Here is a 20,398-nt window from a genome sequence, read left to right on the forward strand (position 1 = left end):
AATTGTATGGGATATCAAGTGATATCGCACATGATATCATCGGATATCAAGTATATCCGTATATCACTTGATATCAGCGCTAATGTGAACATACTATTATTTTTCTCAACGTTGTTCATCTAGACTATTTTTGATTGTGTTGGTAATTTTCACCCGAAATTAAGTGGCGGCAGACCAGAAGCAAGTAAATATTGTAACAAAACGGGTTCGATTTTGTATTGCGTTGGAGGATGAGAAGTAGGCACAATTCTGTATATAGTTTTGGCAATATGTATTAAATCTATATCCTGCATGAAATTAGCATGGACGTATACAAATCTGTACACTACAGGTAATTCTGTATGAATGGCAACTCTGTTGGTAAATGAAAAAAATAAACACAGTCTAGATGACAGACAGAATGTTTTTGATAGGGTAACGTGGCACCATCATGACATATGCGAGTACTGTCCCAACTAAAGGAATATTCGAAATGACCGTTAAAATGAATAAATAATTCAATTTAAGTGTCCTGTCTGTTAGTCTGTGTGGGAACCACGAGTCGTCAAAACTGCAAATACTAGTGATACGATTAGTATGCATACAACATATTTGTAGAGTTATGTTCTTTTAAATTCAAGTGAGCTTGCAGTTTAACAAATATTTGTTAGTCGTTGAAGGTTGGTTTAGGTAATAAGTTTATAATGAGCTGTAATGAAATGGGAAAAACTAATTTAAAGACATTTATTATATTACTAACACCCATATTTTAACAAAAAAAATACATCTTTTTAAATCATCCACTTGCTACTCAGAACATAGTCGGTGCGGTGTGCTAATCTGCGAATCATCCAACGTGATGCTCAGTACCGTTCCCGGAGTATATTTTTTCGGCAAAGCTTAAGGCTTCGGGATATCGGTGTTGTGTTTCTGATTCAAATCCAGACTCTGTAATCTATTTCGGGAACTTTTGTCATCATCATTGCTATCTGTGATGTCCTTCTGTATATCGTACACAAACGGTGAAAAGACCGAAGTCTTCAGAAGGGAACCCTGGCCTTCGGTCACTCGAAGTACACCATTTTCCACGCAGACACGACCACGTACAATTACAAACTCCGGTACCCCGTGGCACTTCATGCCCTCGAAGATGTTGAAATCGGTCGCCTGATGATGCGTTGAGGCCGAGATTGTGCGTACCTTCTTTGGATCCCAAATAAGTACGTCCGCATCCGAGCCGGGCGCGATACGGCCCTTGCGAGGATACAGATTGAAGATCTTGGCCGCGTTGGTACTGGTGATGGCCACGAACCGTTGCGGATCGATCAATCCTGTTTGCACTCCCTTCTCCCAAACGACCGACATACGATCCTCGACTCCGTTTATGCCATCAGGAATCTTAGAAAAGTCACTTAGTCCAAGTTCTCTTTGCCTCTTGGTGAAGGTGCAGTTGTCACTGGCAGTTGTTTGCAAATCATCTCTGCAAAAAGATAGAAAAATTCATTAGAAATTGAAATTAGCAAAGATGAACTCAAGATTACGATAAATCAATCAATCAATGAAATATTAGGTTAGTTGAATATATTGAATTACTTCTACATTAAAATACAAGCAACCGCGGAATGTGATGCGAGGTTGTTTGATATCATGCAAATTTGAACTCGATTTACTGTTAATATGAAAACAAACATTGCCATAGTTACGGCACATATTGAGACTAGACATTTACTGTTTCAATTCAACCAATCATTAAACCAAAGATAAACTCAAGATTACAATGTCCCATATGATTAATTGAAAAATGTTGGTCAGTAATCGTGAACCAGTTGGTTCAGTAATAATGTAATTTTATTGACCCTCAAGCGTCAACTGGCTCCATGGAATGCCATGGAAACAATACAAGTTAGAAAGGAAGCAAACATATGTTTACATTCAGCACAAAATGAATTCTTGCCACAACTGACTTTAATGCTTCATGGGATAAGGCAATAACATTCTAGGCAACGGTTCTAAGTAGTTTTTACTTTCTTATTGTAAGAATCACTGGATATAAGGAAAAATTGCTCAATATCGTTCATACTGTAACTTGATATTTTTACAAACATAAAAAATCATTGTCATAGTTACAACGCATCTAACGATCAGACGCTTGTTGTTTTGCTTCAAATAACTGAAACTGACAGTGAAGTGAACCGAGCTCATCGAGGGGTCCTATTCAAATGATGCACAAGAAATCGCAGACTACTCTATCTTGAGTTTATCTTTGATTAAACTGCAAATAACGGTGAGTTAATCGAGAGGTCTTATTTGAATGGTACTTTAATCTTTTGAGCCAAACTTATGAACATGTTTGTGTACTTTCAATATTGTAGTGTAACCAAATACAAATATTTGAGTTTTTCTTTGTAAAAACGTTACACGTTACGTAATTTATATTCATGCAATGTAAGTAACAAGTGTAAAAACTATTTTTTCTCACACACACACAGAACCTCTTTCTAGTAACACCATGTACTTACTGAGCGAGCATATTCATCAAAAATTCGGGTGTCGTTTGATCCGGTCTGAGAGGAGGGCTCGTGACATGACTGGCAGCGTGGTGCCAGCATTTGTCCCAGTAATGCGTACCATCGGTGCCTAAGGCGGCCGCTAGGGTTTCTCCGAAAATACCTACTTCACTGTAACGGTGTCGAGCACGTGTAAACTCAATACCGGCCGATTTGCTCATCACATGGACTACGTATAAAGGACATTTGGTCTGGAGGTAGGAAGAATGGTAGAGTTCAGTGAAAGGAAAATGGAACGAAAATAGTTATTCGTGATAATCGATACAGCGGTGGTTTGTGCAAATTATATCCTAATAAAGTGTTCAACTTAACGTGCAATAGTGTTAGATGACATGTAAATACGTTGCATTTGAGCTTCCTATGGGTGGTTACGTGAATGTTGTCGATAATACACTCACCTGGTGGGCAATCATGCAAGCTCTGGTCACTGCCTCGGCTTCCACTTCTTCCGTGCGGGACAGCTCATGGCCCTCGGGCCCGGTGATACCCGCATTCAGTAATCTTTGCACGTTCTCGACAATTACGTCTCCGTTCTCGGCATGAACCAGAGCAACTGCACCGAGTTCTTTGCAAGTTTCGAATATTTCGTACATCTCACTGTCGGTCACCTGGAACAAACCCTTGTACGCCATGAAACATTTGAATGAGCTCACGCCCCGTTCTCGGCATAGAATCTTCATTTCATCTCGAACTGATTTGGACCACCAGGTAATAGCGACGTGCAACCCATAATCGCAGACCACTTTCGGGTCCGCTCGGGCTCGCCACGTGTCATAAGCCGTCAGCAGAGATTCTCCTTTTTTCGGGATAACAAAATCAACTGAAATGCGATATCATTAGTAACGCAGAATTTTAATTCTAGCAAAAATGACTCACTGACTGTGGTCGTTCCGCCGGCAACGGCCGCTTTGGTACCCTGGTAAAAGTCATCAATAGACACGGTGCCCCCAAACTCCATCTGAAAATGAGTGTGTGGATCGATACCACCCGGAAGGAGCATCCTGCCTGTAGCATCTATCGTGCGGCAGTCTTCTGGGACGACAAAATCCGCACCCGAGCCGACGTATCTGCAGATCACGAGACAGTAGTATGATTAGAATAAAAATATCCTCACGATAGTAGAGTAGGATTTTGAACATAGTTTGGACTGAAAAATGAGAAATCACTTCGTTGCACTATCAATTAAACCGAAAATCTGTTAAACCGTCGTCAGTAGCTCCCTTGAAATTAGGTTTTTTATCGTCTCAGCCAAACCCAATGTTTAGGCCAATTCAATAGAATCCTCGTAAGGCTACTTGGTTTCACATTAGGCAAAGTCCATATGAACAGTGCTACTGAACTGTCAATGATAAAGCTGAGTTCATTTGTGACGCCACGCGGAAAACCTAAGAGCAAATTCAGTAGCTGGGAGTTTTTGTGATGGCATTTCACTAGAGTGATACACCAGTGTGTAAGTTTCAGACCTACACTGGGGATGCAGCCGACGAACATTGCACAAAAAGGAAAGCGCACTTTTTCTCAGTGTCGAATAGATTTTAATGTGTGCTTGTGGTTAAAGAAGCTGGTACGAGTGAACCACATTCTCATAGATGAAATTTGTCCAGTTTCGTTCAGAATTGATTGGACAACAACGATATGTGTTCTACATTAAGTAATTGAACTTCATCAGGATACGATTTCCGGATTTACTGGGTGACGAGTGTTAAAATTTTATACCCCCGCTTAAAGCGGCAAAGCAAAAAAACATTCTAAACATAGTTCAAAACCATTCTAATCGGTAGTTGTTGTTAGTAGAGGCCAAAAAAATCGAATCCGGCTGTTCTGGCTGTCCGATTCCGGAAGCCTAGGAAATAGTGATCTCAAACTTAGGTGCAAATGAAAGGTCTTCTAGCCCCATATAAAACACTTGAAGTACGACGCAAAAATCGTAAAAAAAATTTGCTAAATTTGACTTAAAATTAATGAAGTTTGCAGGTCATATTATCAGGTGTACAACTTTGCTTCCGTTTTTCCAGAATTAAAAGCTTTAGTGCGAAAAAGTGCTTAAAGATTCATTGTCCGTCGCTAGCGACAACTTTCTCCCATCTTTCAGGCAATTTTCGGATCCCGGCTCGAAAAAAAGGAGTCCTCTTTTGACGCTATCCATGAAGCAATCCATTTTTTCGACTCTTCGAAGGATTGAAAATGTTGATCTGCCAGGCCGTGTGCCATCGAACGGAATAGGTGGAAGTCAGAAGGGGTGACATCTGGGGAATACGGCTAAGGCGTGACTAAGGCGCATCAGTTGCGTTCGGTAGCGATCTCCTGTGATGGTTTCACCCGGTTTTAAGAGCTCGTAGTAAATCACACCGAGCTGATCCCACAAAATACAAATCATAACCTTGGCGCCGTGAATATTCGGTTTTGCCTTCGACGAAGTAGCATACCCGGGCTTTCCCCATGATTTTCTGCATTTAAAATTATCGTATCGAACCCACTTTTCATCACCGGTTACGATACGATGTAAAAACCTCTTACGATTTTGTCTTTGAAGCAGTTGCTCACATACAAATAGACTGTCCCTCAGTTTCAACTCGTACGGCACCCAGTTTCCTTCTTTCTGAATCATGCCCAGGGCCTTGAGACGTTTTGAAATGGCTTGCTGACTCACTCTCAACGATTCGGCAAGCTCTTCTTGGGTTTGGCACGAATCTTCATCAAGCAATGCTTCTAGTTGTTCATCTTTGAAGGGTTTTTCTCTTCCACCACCATGTTTGTTCTCGACATCGAAGTCATCATTTTTAAAACGTTGAAACCACTCCCGACACGTTCTTTTACTCAGAGCAGCATCACCGAATGTTTCTGAGAGTATTCGATGCGCTTCAGCTGCATTTTTTTTCGAATTGTAACAGAAAAGTAAAACACTCGTTAGGCACTGTACACACTCACTTTAAAGGCATTATCACAGACTAACAGACAGGACACTCAAATTTGATTCTTCAATCATTTTAACGGTCATTTCGAATATTCCATTATTTGGGACAGTACTCACATGTGTCATGATGGCGCCACGTTACCCTATCAAAAACATCATGTCTGTCATCTAGACTGTCTTTATTTTTTTCATTTACCAACAGAGTTGCCATTCATACAGAATTACCTGTAATGTATTGATTTGTATACGTCCATGCGAATTTCATGCAGGATACAGATTTAATACATATTGCCAAAGATAAACTGAAGATTACAATGTTCCATACGTTTCATTGAAAAATGTTGGGTCAGTAATCGTGAACCAGTTGGTTCAGTGATAATGTAATTTTATTGACCCTCCGTTAACAAGCGTCGACTAGTTCCGACAAAATGCCATGGAAACAATACAAGTTAGAAAGGAAGCACACATATGTTTACATTCAGCATATAATGATTTCTTGCCACAACTGATGCTTCATGGGATGAGGCTATAACAAACTAAATAAATTCTAGACAATGGTTCTAAGTAGTTTTCACTTTCTTATTCTAAGAATCACTGATATAAAGCGAAATTTCTCAATATCGTTCATACTGTAACTTGATATTTTTCCAAACATAAACAATCATTGTCATAGTTACGACGCATCTAGTGATCAGACACTTGTTGTTTTGCTTCAAAATACTCAAATTGACAGTGAACCGAGCTCATCGAGGGGTCCTATTCAAATGATACCTAAGAAATCGCAGACTACTCTATCTTGAGTTTATCTTTGATATTGCCTAAACTATATACATAATTGCGGCTACTTCTCATCCTCCAACTCAATAAAAAATCGAACCCGTTTTGTTACAATATTTATTTGCTTCTGGTCTGCCGCCACTTAATTTCGGGTGAAAACTACCAACACAATAAAAAATAGTCTAGATGAACAAATTTGAGTCGAATCAATGGTTACCCTCCAACATCAAGAAAAAGTTAAATATATTATCAACGTAATCCAATAAATCATTGTGACGATTCATTTTCAAATATTTTGATGAAATCAGGCATCCCTGCAATCGGATCGGTGTTGACAAACGAGGGGAAACCAACTAGTAAAAAAACTTTTACATAACACAAGGGGTGTACAGATAGTAAATAGTTCGCGCAGTACAATATAGGTGGAACTAGTGCATCACGAAAAATAATTTTTATTAGAATTTACTCATACTGTCATGTCTGTTAGTCTGTGGCATTATCATCTATGTATTTTGACCAGCCTTAGCCGGCACAGCCACCTATCGGAAAACGGCGGAAGCAAAGTTGTACACCTGATAGTTAATGATCATACAAACCGACTTCGTTGATACCGATTTCGAAAGTACCTGTAATAGTTTGTAGGTTCACTAGGAACGAAAAAAAGATATTTTGTTGTTTTTGAAATACAATCAAAGAAAATAATTATGTTTGCGAATATGAGTAACATGAGAAATCCATCATTACACCACTAGGTGAATAGACCAAATGGCTGTGACTTCTGGTTCCGGAGATATGATGGTATATCAACCTGAACAATACGAGATTTCACTATTCATTGTTATTAAAAAAAAGTTATAAACTTTAAGTGCAAAAACGTGATTAATCCACCTAGCAGTGAGATGATACCTTTTTTTATCAATACGCATGTGTTTTTGCATAGATATTCTTAGGTGTTTTAGTTCTCATGCCATTATTTTAATTATCGTCGTTTTAAACGGCAAATTGAGATTTTAATCACTCATTACCCTGTAATGCCGAAACTGCAAAACATATCGAATTTCAATCTTAGCGTGTGACAATCGATTGAACATTCCATGAGATGTCGAAGTAAGTTCCACTTTAGAGTTTTTCGTCATTATTTATGGTACTTCCAGAGCCGGTATTCAGGAATTAGCATAGCCCAAAATTATTACGCCAAACAATTTACATGAAATGTATAAACTCATCATCTGTAATTCCAGAATCGGATAAATTCACCGATTTTGTATGGGACCTTAAGTCCTGTAATATTTGTTTTTGAAGTTCGATTTGGTCTTTTTTGAGAAAATGATTGAGCTTTGAGAATCGATTCGATACTGGAACCGGAATTCTAAAATCGGTGTAGCCGAAATCAGTTAAATTCACCTGAGGAGTGTGTAGACATCTTTGAGAAATTAAAATTTGGGGGTACATTCCGAATCCAAAAACGAATACCGCTCAAACTGAAATAAATTTATTTGGTAATCGACTATCCAAATCTGCAAACCCGATAAACCTGATTAATTTATGTGAAATGGACATTTTTATACTAATCACCCTGCATTTTCTAAACCAGAAGTCGGATCTGACTAAAAAGTAAGAGGTTTTATAGGATTTTAAGACCTCTCATTCAAATCATAGATGATTCTTAGATTTCATTTGAATCTTAGATCGGTTCAGCCATCTACGAGAAAAATTAATTGAATTATTTTAATTTCGTTTCACATATCATCCTGTGGTTCCGCAATCAGAAGTCGGATCCAAACGTAATTCAGGAACCTTGTTTGGGAGTATACGACTTTTCATATGAATCTGAGTTTGTAGAAAACGACGAACTGAGTCGTATGGTATATGGAAGTCATGTTCTTCCAGCATTTATTGCTGCAAATAGTTTAAATCAATATAATTATGGAATTACTTCCAACTCGATAATGCTGGTATCATCTGGTTTACATATGCCATATTCGAACGATTATGTTGCCAAAAATGAACCGTGCTAAAATTGGTTCGAGGCAAATTGTCATAAAAAAAGTACGGGTGTGTAATGTCAGAGACATAACTGGTTGTCGTGAATACGAATATGACACGCTTTATTCTTGCTTCCGAATTCGAATTGGTAGTTCATCGATTGTTTGAATCGTGCAACTTTCCCCTCTTTCATTACTAGAAATTTAAACGATGCGCCTAGTTAGTTCAGCACGCAGACTCTGAATACTAAACACATATTCCAGAACTAAGCTCTAAAACATGAAGACGATTTTTCGCCATGACTACCAGAATGGGTTTTATAGAGTACAGTAAAGTAAATTTCCGCATAATTCTTTAGGAGTATTATTATGGTTCTAAAAAGAACCGAATAGAAGAAGTCTGGAATAAAGAACTGGATCCTGAGTTCAAGAACTAAATTTAGAACCAATAACAGACTCAGAATCCAGTTTCAATTCTAGAATTGCAATTTCGAAACTCAAATTAGTTCCGGAATACAGTTCCAGAATCCAGTTTCAGCACGCAGGCTCTGAATTCTAAACCTATATTGTGGAACTACAATCTGAAAATTGAACTTCTCGTTATGACTACCGAAAACCAAATGATGGCAGGTGCTCTCTCCGTCGCTGATGGTTTAACTCTCGCGATGGCAGTCTGCTCGCCTTGAAGGCCAGCAAGCGAATGAAAGTTGCTACCTGAGCGTTTGAGGTTTTAACCACGCAAAAGGCGCTCTCTCCGTCGCTGCTGGTTGATGGTTTAACTCTCGCGATGGCAGTCTGCTCGCCTTGAAGGCCAGCAAGCGAATGAAAGTTGCTACCTGAGCGTTTGAGGTTTTAACCACGCAAAAGGCGCTCTCTCCGTCGCTGCTGGTTGATGGTTTAACTCTCGCGATGGCAGTCTGCTCGCCTTGAAGGCCAGCAAGCGAAAGAAAGTTGCTACCTGAGCGTTTGAGGTTTTAACCACGCAAAAGGCGCTCTCTCCGTCCCTGCTGGTTGATGGTTTAACTCTCGCGATGGCAGTCTGCTCGCCTTGAAGGCCAGCAAGCGAATGAAAGTTGCTACCTGAGCGTTTGAGGTTTTAACCACGCAAAAGGCGCTCTCTCCGTCGCTGCTGATTGATGGTTTAACTCTCGCGATGGCAGTCTGCTCGCCTTGAAGGCCAGCAAGCGAATGAAAGTTGCTACCTGAGCGTTTGAGGTTTTAACCACGCAAAAGGCGCTCTCTCCGTCGCTGCTGGTTGATGGTTTAACTCTCGCGATGGCAGTCTTCTCACCTTGAAGGCCAGCAAGCGAATGAAAGTTGCTACCTGAGCGTTTGAGGTTTCAACCACGCAGAAGGCGCTCTCTCCGTCGCTGCTGGTTGATGGTTTAAATCTCGCGATGGCAGTCTTCTCACCTTGAAGGCCAGCAAGCGAATGAAAGTTGCTACCTGAGCGTTTGAGGTTTTAACCACGCATAAGGCGCTCTCTCCGTCGCTGCTGGTTGAAGGTTTAACTCTCGCGATGGCAGTCTGCTCGCCTTGAAGGCCAGCAAGCGAATGAAAGTTGCTACCTGAGCGTTTGAGGTTTTAACCACGCAGAAGGCGCTCTCTCCGTCGCTGCTGGTTGATGGTTTAAATCTCGCGATGGCAGTCTTCTCACCTTGAAGGCCAGCAAGCGAATGAAAGTTGCTACCTGAGCGTTTGAGGTTTTAACCACGCAAAAGGCGCTCTCTCCGTCGCTGCTGGTTGATGGTTTAACTCTCGCGATGGCAGTCTGCTCGCCTTGAAGGCCAGCAAGCGAAAGAAAGTTGCTACCTGAGCGTTTGAGGTTTTAACCACGCAAAAGGCGCTCTCTCCGTCCCTGCTGGTTGATGGTTTAACTCTCGCGATGGCAGTCTGCTCGCCTTGAAGGCCAGCAAGCGAATGAAAGTTGCTACCTGAGCGTTTGAGGTTTTAACCACGCAAAAGGCGCTCTCTCCGTCGCTGCTGATTGATGGTTTAACTCTCGCGATGGCAGTCTGCTCGCCTTGAAGGCCAGCAAGCGAATGAAAGTTGCTACCTGAGCGTTTGAGGTTTTAACCACGCAAAAGGCGCTCTCTCCGTCGCTGCTGGTTGATGGTTTAACTCTCGCGATGGCAGTCTGCTCGCCTTGAAGGCCAGCAAGCGAATGAAAGTTGCTACCTGAGCGTTTGAGGTTTCAACCACGCAGAAGGCGCTCTCTCCGTCGCTGCTGGTTGATGGTTTAAATCTCGCGATGGCAGTCTTCTCACCTTGAAGGCCAGCAAGCGAATGAAAGTTGCTACCTGAGCGTTTGAGGTTTTAACCACGCATAAGGCGCTCTCTCCGTCGCTGCTGGTTGAAGGTTTAACTCTCGCGATGGCAGTCTGCTCGCCTTGAAGGCCAGCAAGCGAATGAAAGTTGCTACCTGAGCGTTTGAGGTTTTAACCACGCAGAAGGCGCTCTCTCCGTCGCTGCTGGTTGATGGTTTAAATCTCGCGATGGCAGTCTTCTCACCTTGAAGGCCAGCAAGCGAATGAAAGTTGCTACCTGAGCGTTTGAGGTTTTAACCACGCATAAGGCGCTCTCTCCGTCGCTGCTGGTTGAAGGTTTAACTCCCACGACGTCTGCTCCCATCGAACGCACGAAAAGAAATGATCGATTTTCACCACGGTTCCCCTTTTATACGCATTCAGTTGAAGATATGTGCCTGACTACCTCAAAATCGTCGTCCTTGCGCGAAAAACCCAAGCGAAAGTAAAGAGTTTTCCGCATTATTTTGAAATTTTGAGAAAACTTAATTTTTGAGTTGTTTGTGGTTATCTCACACTGTTCAAAATATTATCCTAAATTCCTGATCATATTTTTGATGAAATGGTGAAAGAATTATGTTGCTACCATTAATACAAGTCGAGATATTCACGATTAAGTTCTGCCCATTCTTCCATATGGCTAATTTTGAAAAGGCACCCCATAGTAAAGTAAGTCGTATTCACGACAAAAGGATGCTGTACACAGTCTTTTTGGTACTTAGAAACAATTATATGTAACAGTATAAAAAATCGTGTTTCATGTTGCTCCCAAGCATTGCTTTTTCATACAGCGCTCAATTCCTTCTACTGGAATAAGGCTTACACTAAAATATCGATATCTCCGTTAAAAATGGACGGATTTTAACAATCTATGGCTTGTTGGATAGGTATTACCGAGCGAAATCTAAGTCTGGAAACATATTCTGTTTTCAAGGTCAAATGTGACAGATACTGTCAAAAAACTGAAAATTTTGACATAAAACTTCGTATAACTCAAAAAGTAAACATCCGATCTCAAAACCATTCAATAGCGTTCTGGGTGACGGGGAGACCTTTCATTTGCGACTAGTTTGATCAAAATCGGTCCAGCCATCTCTGAGATCTAGACCTCTTAGTTGACAACACACATACAGACACACACACATACACACACACACAGACATTTGCTCAGTTCGTCGAGCTGAATCGATTGGTATATGACATTCGGCCCTCCGGGCCTCGGAAAATTTTTCGAAAGTTTGAGCGAATTCTATACCTATTTTTTATATATATAAAAAAAGGTAAAAAGGGTCGGAAATTGAAAATGTAAGCAATTTTTTTGCTGTGGAAATTTTTCATTGTAGTACCGGCCAGAGTCACTTCTATATAGAATATGAAACTGTTGGCTTTTTGCTTTTAGATAATTCGATTTCAAGAAATGCTGACACCCACTAACAAATAGGATGAATACAAGCAGCTGTTTTCAGAGCCGCCATTTTGAAAAAAAAAAAACAAAACAATTTAAGTAGTTTAATATCGGTACTTTTATCCGAAAAAAGGATGTTTTGAAATTTATTTTTAAACAGTGAATGAAATTAATAAAAACTTAACCTTTCTCGGATGCTTGATCGTACCTGATTTTACCATCCTCGATGTAGACGTCTGCCTGCTGGATACCATCGTGATTTACTACCTGCCCTTGTTTTATGTACAGGCGATTTTGAGCACTCTGAAAAGAGATAGAGTAGAAGAGATCTGTTGATTGTGGTTTTAGTAAATCGGTTTACTGCCGGAATCGGAAGAATCAATAAAACGACTTGTCAGAATGTGTCTCAGTTTTGTTTAAAGGATTAAGTGTAAACAGACCCTGTCAGCTTGGAGCGAAATCAATCTTCAGTTCAGCAACGCCATCGCACGGCATCACATTCAACATATCATGTCAATTGTATGGGTGCGCAGCCCTGCTATTTTGGCGCGCACGAATTTGACATTTTTCTCCCCTACTTATATGTATGAGATTCGATGCGGACTCACCTGAGGGCGACATGCTCGCAAAAAAAGGATGTTGCCAATGATTTGTTCGGGAAATGTGAGAGCTGGATATCTTGTTAATATGATGTCTTTGATGTAAACCAAGTTTCCTGGTGTTAGAAATTTGTGCTTCACAACAGATAACAAATATACAGGCCCGAACAAAATTTTCAAAAACCTTGTGTAAATTTCAAATTTGCTATACGTTGAAAACACTACTGCCACCTACTCGACTATCTTTCAAAATACTACGTTCCGGAGAAAATAATTAAAATCCTCCTGCCTGTTATATAAATATTCGAACTATAACAATTTCACCACTGATAACACAACAGATGTGATGTTACCATCACACGATTTCCCTAAGTGTTAGAGACAAATTTCTTCCCATGTTGTATTAATCACACGAGAATTCGATCGGAATAAAAACAAAAATAAACTTGCCATTTTAACCAACACAAAACAAAAATCTAGCATGAAATGAATGTTGCACTCAAAATTGTGGCTCGGTGAAAATGGCACCCAAATCGTGGTGGCATCTCGTGTCGATCGTGCTGACATCTGCAAGTGTTCGCCACGCTGATTGAGCAAATTTTACACACAGCTCATATGTGAGCCTGTATATCTGTTTTCTGTGATCGAACCCGATGTTTATACCAAGTTCTGAGCGACCTTTCCAGCTGCTTGAAAGCTTAACATGGAACTACTAGTTCTATTGTGTCGTGTAAACTTTCAATTGTGTATAATTACTTAAAAATCATTCAATTTCTCCGAACTTAAATATATCCTGCCTTATAGAATGGTCGGAGTGGCAGTGAGGATTATTAGTTTGAATTCCTCACATACTAGTGGGTCAATCCGGTGACATTCAAAGTTTAGAAAAAATCGAACGTTTTCAATGCAATTGTTAAGAATTTTCACATGTTACCGATTTTCGGTTCCGGAATTACAAATCTATGTGAAAATTTATAAGAAAAAGCGCACTCAATTTTCTCGGAAATTTCTCTACCGATTTTCACAAACTGAAATGCAAATTAAAGGTCTTGAAATTCCTTGAACAGTCCTCGAAAAGTTGATCCAAATCCGACTTCCGGTTCCGGTATTGCAGCGCGATAAGTGAATAATTTTCAATTTAAATGAGTATATTTTTACAAGCGAAACGAGATGCAAATTTTTATACAACTTCCTGTTGAACTCATTTAGTTGGCAGATTTGGTTATTTAGCGGTTATCCTAAGTTTGTGCTTTGTGCACATAACCAATAGTAGCAACCCGTAACTAGTTCTGAATTATTTAAAATTAAATTTCGCTCGACAGTTTTAAAATCGTTGAGAAATTTGTACCTTGCATCAAGTTTGTAAGTACTCTACGGCCTTTTTATTGCTGATAGAAAAAGTTCTCTGGATTCATTCAATATTTATAATGTCGATGGTGACTAAGTTTCAACTAGTTTACTTGAAAACAAGTTATTTTCAAGTTATTGGAAGATAAGTTATTTCAGTATGGCATCACAACGTAACGACAACTTATTTTTAACCGACTTCGCAACTAGTAGGAACTGCGCTTAAATTTCTGGTTGCAAACTAGTCACAAATAAGCTAATGTAACAAAAATTGTTACTTGGTAAGTTACTGCAAAATTTCATCCAGATTCGACTTCTGGTTCCGAAATTATACGGTGATGAGTGTAAAAACTTTAAAACTGTCGTATAACATGACAATGCAAAACCGGTACGCATCAGTATGTGCTGGTATGGAAGAAGCATACACCACCGCCTTTCGAACGAACCACACAGCGTGCTTTATTCAATTCCGTATAGCGTGCAGAATTGGAACATTCAAATTTATAGTTTTCAGGATAAAAATCAGTAAATCAGTATCGGGAGATCAAAATTCTGTATTGAAAATATGTATACGAAAATGATAAGCAAATAAACAACAAAGAAAGGGAAAAGTTCTTTAATCGAATCTGAAATTGACAGCTACTTTTTGTTTAGAGATAGCGTTTATTGTAATGTGATTGGCAGTCGTTTATTTTTACTATCTTATTAAATGACCAAGGCCACTATCTTTTCATCTTATCAGAAAAAAATTTAGAGAACAAAGAATTACGGTAAAATAATTGCAAGAAAAGTTGATAACGATAAACCGTCATTAGCAGATGGGACCATTCATGGTGTTTACCATCTTTGATTTTTTTTTATTTAATATGTATCCACTTGTTAGTATTATCATAAACTCAAAAACTAACAGACATGACAGTATGAGTAAATTCTTATAAAAATAATTTTTCGTGATGCACTAGTTCCACCTATGTTGTACTGCGCGAACTATTTACTATCTGTACACCCCTTGTGTTATGTGAAAGTTTTTTTACTAGTTGGTTCCCCCTCGTTTGTCAACACCGATCAGCTGCTTGCAAGGGTGCCTGATTTTATCATAATATTTGAAAATGAATCGTCACAATAAATTTTTGGACTACGTTGATAATATATTTAACTTTTTTAGCTATGTTGGAAGGTAACCATTTATTTTTCTCAACGTTGTTCATCTAGACTATTTTTGAATGTGTTGTGAAGTGTGGAAATTAAGTGGTGGCAGACCTGAAGCAAGTAAATATTGTAACAAAACGGGCTCGATTTTGTATTGCGTTGGAGCATGAGAAGTAGGCTGTATACTGCATGAAATTCGCATGGACGTATACAAAACAATACATTATAAGTAATTCTGTATGAATGGCAACTCTGTTGGTAAATGAAAAAATAAATACAATCTAGATGACAGACAGGATGTTTTTGATAGGGTAACGGTGGCGCCATCATGACATAAGCGAGTACTGTCCCAACTAAAGGAATATTCGAAATGACCGTTAAAATGATTGTAGAATCTAATTTGAGTGTCCTGTCTGTTATTCTGTGATAAAATCATGATGATTTTTTTCTATAAAAGAATAGAAATTTTATGCAATCACTTGAAAAATTGACTAAAGAAAATTTACCCGTCCAAGTTTTCTATACAATTCTACACAGTTCATCGAGCTGAAAAATGCCTGTGTATGTATGTATGTAGGTATGTGTGTGAGTATGTGTCAAATATTTCCACTCCTTTTTCTAGGAGATGGTTTGACCATTTTTCACGAACTTAAGCTCAAATAAAAGGACTTATAGTCTTATAGGAATTATAGAGTAAAGTGTGTTTCAAATTGTACACCGCCATTTAAAGCGACGATGCAAAAAAGGGTGAAATTCTTCTAGATTTGACTCAAAACTGATTAAATTTGTATGCTCAGAGATGATTTGATCGATTTTCACAGACTTAGTCTCATATGTTGCTATTGAATTTCATCCGGGTTCGACTACCGGTTCCGGAACTATAAGGTGAAGTGAGTTGTGCGACGATGCAAAATAAATAAGAATTCTTCTTATTAACTTGATATATCAGTTTACAAATTGAAAAGGTTATGCTAGTTTATACCCAATAAAAAGTCCCTAATTTTATTTGAGTTTGAAAAAAAATGTCTTGACAGAATCTTCTAGTGGTATTTTCGAAAATGTAAGTAATATGAGAAAGCCATCATTTCACCACTGGATTAAGTAAGGGTTTTAAAAGAACATTTATCCTGTTGTGTCATGCTACGAACATTGATCAAACACGATTAGGTTCAGTTTACAGACAACTGTTTTCAACGGGAAGTGAAACGAAAAAAATTCTTGATAATCTTCAAGGTTCAACCGAATGGATTTTCAACATCTTCAGTCCTGAGAGCAGCCTTTAAAAAATTGCGGAATTAATTTGAACTAGGATAGTCATGCTTTTAATAATCTCAGCTCCACCCTTCATGTCATATGTCAAAATCATTAGTTCGTTAGATCTGAAGAGAATGCGCTGGCTCTGAATTCGTCGCAATTCGTTAACCATAGAGCAAGTAATCAGTAAAATAATAAATCGTTCCAACATCAGTCGTTGACAAACTAAACTTATTCACCAGCGATAGACTTACCTGAAGATGAATTGGCAGTTTATTTCCTGGTGCTGGATCGGCCATCGTTCTCAGGTTCCTAATCCAACGATGGTTCTGATTTTAATGCTGTTGCTCTTCGCTAGTTTACTGATTCTTATTGGTTTGAAGTTTAATTTATAGTTTATACTGCAATCGGAAGTAAGTTAGTTGTCTTGATTAACAATCGTTTCTTGTTGTTTATGATCGTATCTCAGAGCATGCAATCCGTTCAAGGCATGGTTGGCACTTTGGGTTGTAAACCGTATCCATTTACTGGATAGTGTTTTTTCGCGGTTCATTGGATATCTTGCAAAACGGTTGCAAATTAAACTGCACTTGACTGATGTGGATGCGGTTTCGCTTCACATAGCTTCCATAATCGATGCAAAAGTCGGTTGATAATTCAATTACCTTTGTGTTATAATACACAGCCGGTTATGGTTTTTGTGCATTTACTTGTAGCATAGTTAAATGGTCAGCTCCTTCGACGGCTGAGTAGAATAAAAAATTGAAATGACGAAAGAGTAAAGGTAAGCTACCGGAAGGATCGTATGACGAACAAAGGACTATTCGGAACCGGACTCATTGACCATGAGCTTCACTTGGTGCAATGTGCTTATTGTTGGTAATGGGCCTAACCCTTGTAAGAAATCTGTTTGAATCCACCTAGAGCGGCAGGTCCATTTTTGGATGTAAGGCTATGGTAAGAGATAGCTGCATATAGTAATTTTATTCATTTTACTAATGTCGTTTTCGCTTGAGAAAACTGAAACTGACCCAGGGTAGTTTCATCAAACAAACACTTTTCATGAAACTGTGGTGATTTCGCACTTAGCAACGAGGGTTTAAGCAAACCTGATATAAAAACCAAGTTCGAAACTGACTCGAACAAACGGTTTGACAGCAGTTAGCGTGGAAAATGGTTTAGGGTTGGCATCAAGCTAAAACGACATAAGTGTTGCAAAAGGTTTGCCATGACAAAAACATATTTGGCAATATAGCTGTTTCGTAAATTATTATTTTTGACTTTTCCGAGGTAAAATGTTCCGAGCACCCAAGTAACAATTTTTGTTACGCTAGCTTGTTTGTAACTAGTTTGCAACCAGATATTTGAGTGATTATTACTAACATCTAATCACTTTCATGACTCAAAAAGCGCAGTTTCTACTAGTTGTTAAGTCGGCTAAAAATATGTTGTCGTTACGTTGTAATGCCATACTGAAATAACCTATCTTTTCATAACTTGAAAATAACTTGTTTCCAAGTAAACTAGTTGAAACATAGTCACCATCGACATTATAAACATTGAATGAATCCAGAATACTTTTCTATCATCAATAAAAAAGCAGAAGAGTACTTTAAATCACAAACTTGATACAAGGTACAAATTTCACAACGATTCAAAAACTGTCGAGCGGAATTCAATTTTACTTAACTGTTTTTTATGCGCCTTCAATCAAAATCTGTTTATAAAGATATAAAAAATAAACAACAAAATAACCCTATGTTCAGAATGCTCAAAATTATTCCAAGTAGAGTAATTTCTCATTATTTTAATTTCATATATCATGAGAACTATAATATTATCACAATCGTTGTTCAATCCCTATATTATTTTCTTCGTGTTTATGACAGTGCATAGAACAAAAATGACTATTCTGCCTTTCACTATGTTCGGCAAAAAGTAGTTTTGAAAAAAGTAATATCCTGGTTTTATTTACGTTTCATACACTTCTTGAGACTCCATATTGTGTTCGCCATATTCAAGCCAACAAAGGTTGTTTTGTTTGCATTTTAGTTATTATAACGTTTGGAAAACTTACCGATAACTATCTGAATCAATGAAGAAATTATATGTTATAATCTTATAAAATCTAAGTTATTGCTATATTAATTTACAGTAACGATTCACATATACGTTAACGTATTTATAATGGTTTCGCAACGGAAAATAAACCCTTTTTCAACTAGTAGCTAAAAACATAGCTATGATTAAAGATATGTTAGAACCAAGTAACGATAACTTACAGATGATAGTTAGTTTAATGTTTACGTTATAAAGAAACACTGCTGTCACCTTGTATTAACCAGTATAACATAAAAAACATGTTCGTGCTCTTGTTGCAACACAGTTGGGTTAAGTGGTGTCAAATCTAGTTATGGGTTGCTATTATTGAAGTCAAATAAACTTATTTTCAACTAGTGGCTAGAAGCATTGTTGGTATGAAAAATATGTTTGGATTAAGTAACGATAGCTTATAAATTATATTCAATTCAATATGACACAAAGATGTTATGATTGGAAACCTAAATAACTATTTCGTAACTAGTTATGTTATGATAAAACATTGCTGTAACCATGTTTTATACAGTATAACATAAAACACATATTCGTGCTCTTGTTGCAACATAGTTTGGACTTTGTCGTATCAGAACTAGTTGCGGATTGCTACTTGGGCAGTCACGTACCCAGAGGGGGGGCCCGAGGGGCCCTGGCCCCTTCCGAATCCGAAAACAGATATAGAATTATTTAGAAGATCTCAGACATGTGTTACAAAAAAAAAAGACAGTAAACAGATCCAGTGGAAAAGTTTATAGCGTCTGTTAAAAAACCCGTGAAAAGCACACCGAAAATTAGGTACATAAGCAATCTTCAGTAACATTATTTTTTAACTTTGGGCTCCTCCTGGGTACCGGCCACCATACCCACTATTTCCAGAATCAAGAACAGAAATGACTCATAAACTAACATGATCTGTTAATTAGAAGATTTTTCCAACCAGTTTCAGATAACCCAATCGAATTTTTTTCGAAGCACAAAAATCGGTTTTCACAGTGATTTCAATCAATGTCAAAATTAAAGGAAATGGTACAGGATGACCAAAAAGTGCCATGAGGATTAGTACTGAGCAAAATTATCATACTTTTAGCAAGATTCTGCGAATGAAAAAGATGTCCTGCCGCTGGATGCTGCACTTGCATATTCAGGATTGAAACGATGAACGAGAGCACACGTCGGAAGCTTGTCCGCCTATGCTGATGATGATGATGTCGATTGGTTACTGTTGACGAAATCTGGATCCATTATTATACACCAGAGAATAGAATGATTAACCGACAATAGACTGAATTCGGCACGAGTGCTCCGAAGCGACCTAGGTAGGCTAAATTAGTCGAAATGGTTATGAGGTCGGTTCTTTGGGTTTGTCTCGGTATACTTTTCGTGGACTACCTCGAACAAAGAAAAACACCTTCGACAGCAAGTATAAGTGTGCATTATTGTAGCGATTGGTTTTTCGAGACAAGGCACAGAGCAGAATGTGAGCTTCATTTTGGAGGTCCGGAACCTGTTCCGAAACCGGAAGCCGGATTGGGTTAGAAAAGCATACAAGTCTATGAATCCATAAGACCATCCATTCTTACATTTGTGCAAATCGTCCTAGTCATCTCTGAGAAATTTATGCGAGTTCCATTTTGGAGTTTTTGACTACTACTAAGAAGATTTTTCTGTTGAAGCATCGTCACTCCCAATGACGAATTTAAATTTTTATACTTATCATCCTGTATAACCAGAACAGAGATGCAAAGTAAAAATTTTGAATATATTCATGCAGGGCTGAAGAAGTCTGTACTGTCTGAACTCCAAGTTTTCTTCAAAGAATGATGTAAAGAATTGGTATAGTGAACAAAACAGACCGCGGCGATTTCAAAAGTCTGTAAATTTTTACAAACGTCTACAAAAAACGTGATTTTCAAGTCTTCAAAAAAGTCTGCAACTGAAACATGTCTGCAGCTTATTTTATAAATCTGCTGATTTACAAACATATCTGCAGGTCTGACATCTCTGATCCAGACACGGAAG

The 20,398-nt window shown here is 38.5% G+C and overlaps 1 protein-coding gene across 1 annotated transcript; it reads right to left on the minus strand.

The window, feature by feature from the left end:
- Window positions 1–746: 746 nt before the first annotated feature.
- On the minus strand, window positions 747–17,094 carry LOC131432294 (dihydropyrimidinase-like). The gene is made up of 6 exons (XM_058598489.1): window positions 16,537–17,094; window positions 12,142–12,236; window positions 3,423–3,613; window positions 2,945–3,366; window positions 2,499–2,737; window positions 747–1,459 (listed from the first exon to the last, which is right to left on the minus strand). The coding sequence occupies exons 1-6, from the start codon at window positions 16,579–16,581 to the stop codon at window positions 880–882; spliced, it is 1,572 nt and encodes a 523-aa protein (XP_058454472.1). The 5' UTR covers window positions 16,582–17,094; the 3' UTR covers window positions 747–879.
- Window positions 17,095–20,398: the final 3,304 nt, after the last annotated feature.

This window comes from Malaya genurostris, chromosome 2, assembly GCF_030247185.1.
Source record: "Malaya genurostris strain Urasoe2022 chromosome 2, Malgen_1.1, whole genome shotgun sequence".
Lineage (NCBI taxonomy): Eukaryota > Metazoa > Arthropoda > Insecta > Diptera > Culicidae > Malaya > Malaya genurostris.

Excerpts from the sequence above, each read along its gene's own strand:
- LOC131432294 (XM_058598489.1), bottom strand. The coding sequence starts at position 16,581 with ATGGCCGATCCAGCACCAGGAAATAAACTGCCAATTCATCTTCAG. Across the intron at positions 3,614-12,141 it reads ATCGAGGATGGTAAAATCAG|ATACGTCGGCTCGGGTGCGG; the intron begins GTACGATCAAGC and ends CGTGATCTGCAG. Across the intron at positions 2,738-2,944 it reads CTTGCATGATTGCCCACCAG|ACCAAATGTCCTTTATACGT; the intron begins GTGAGTGTATTA and ends TCCTACCTCCAG.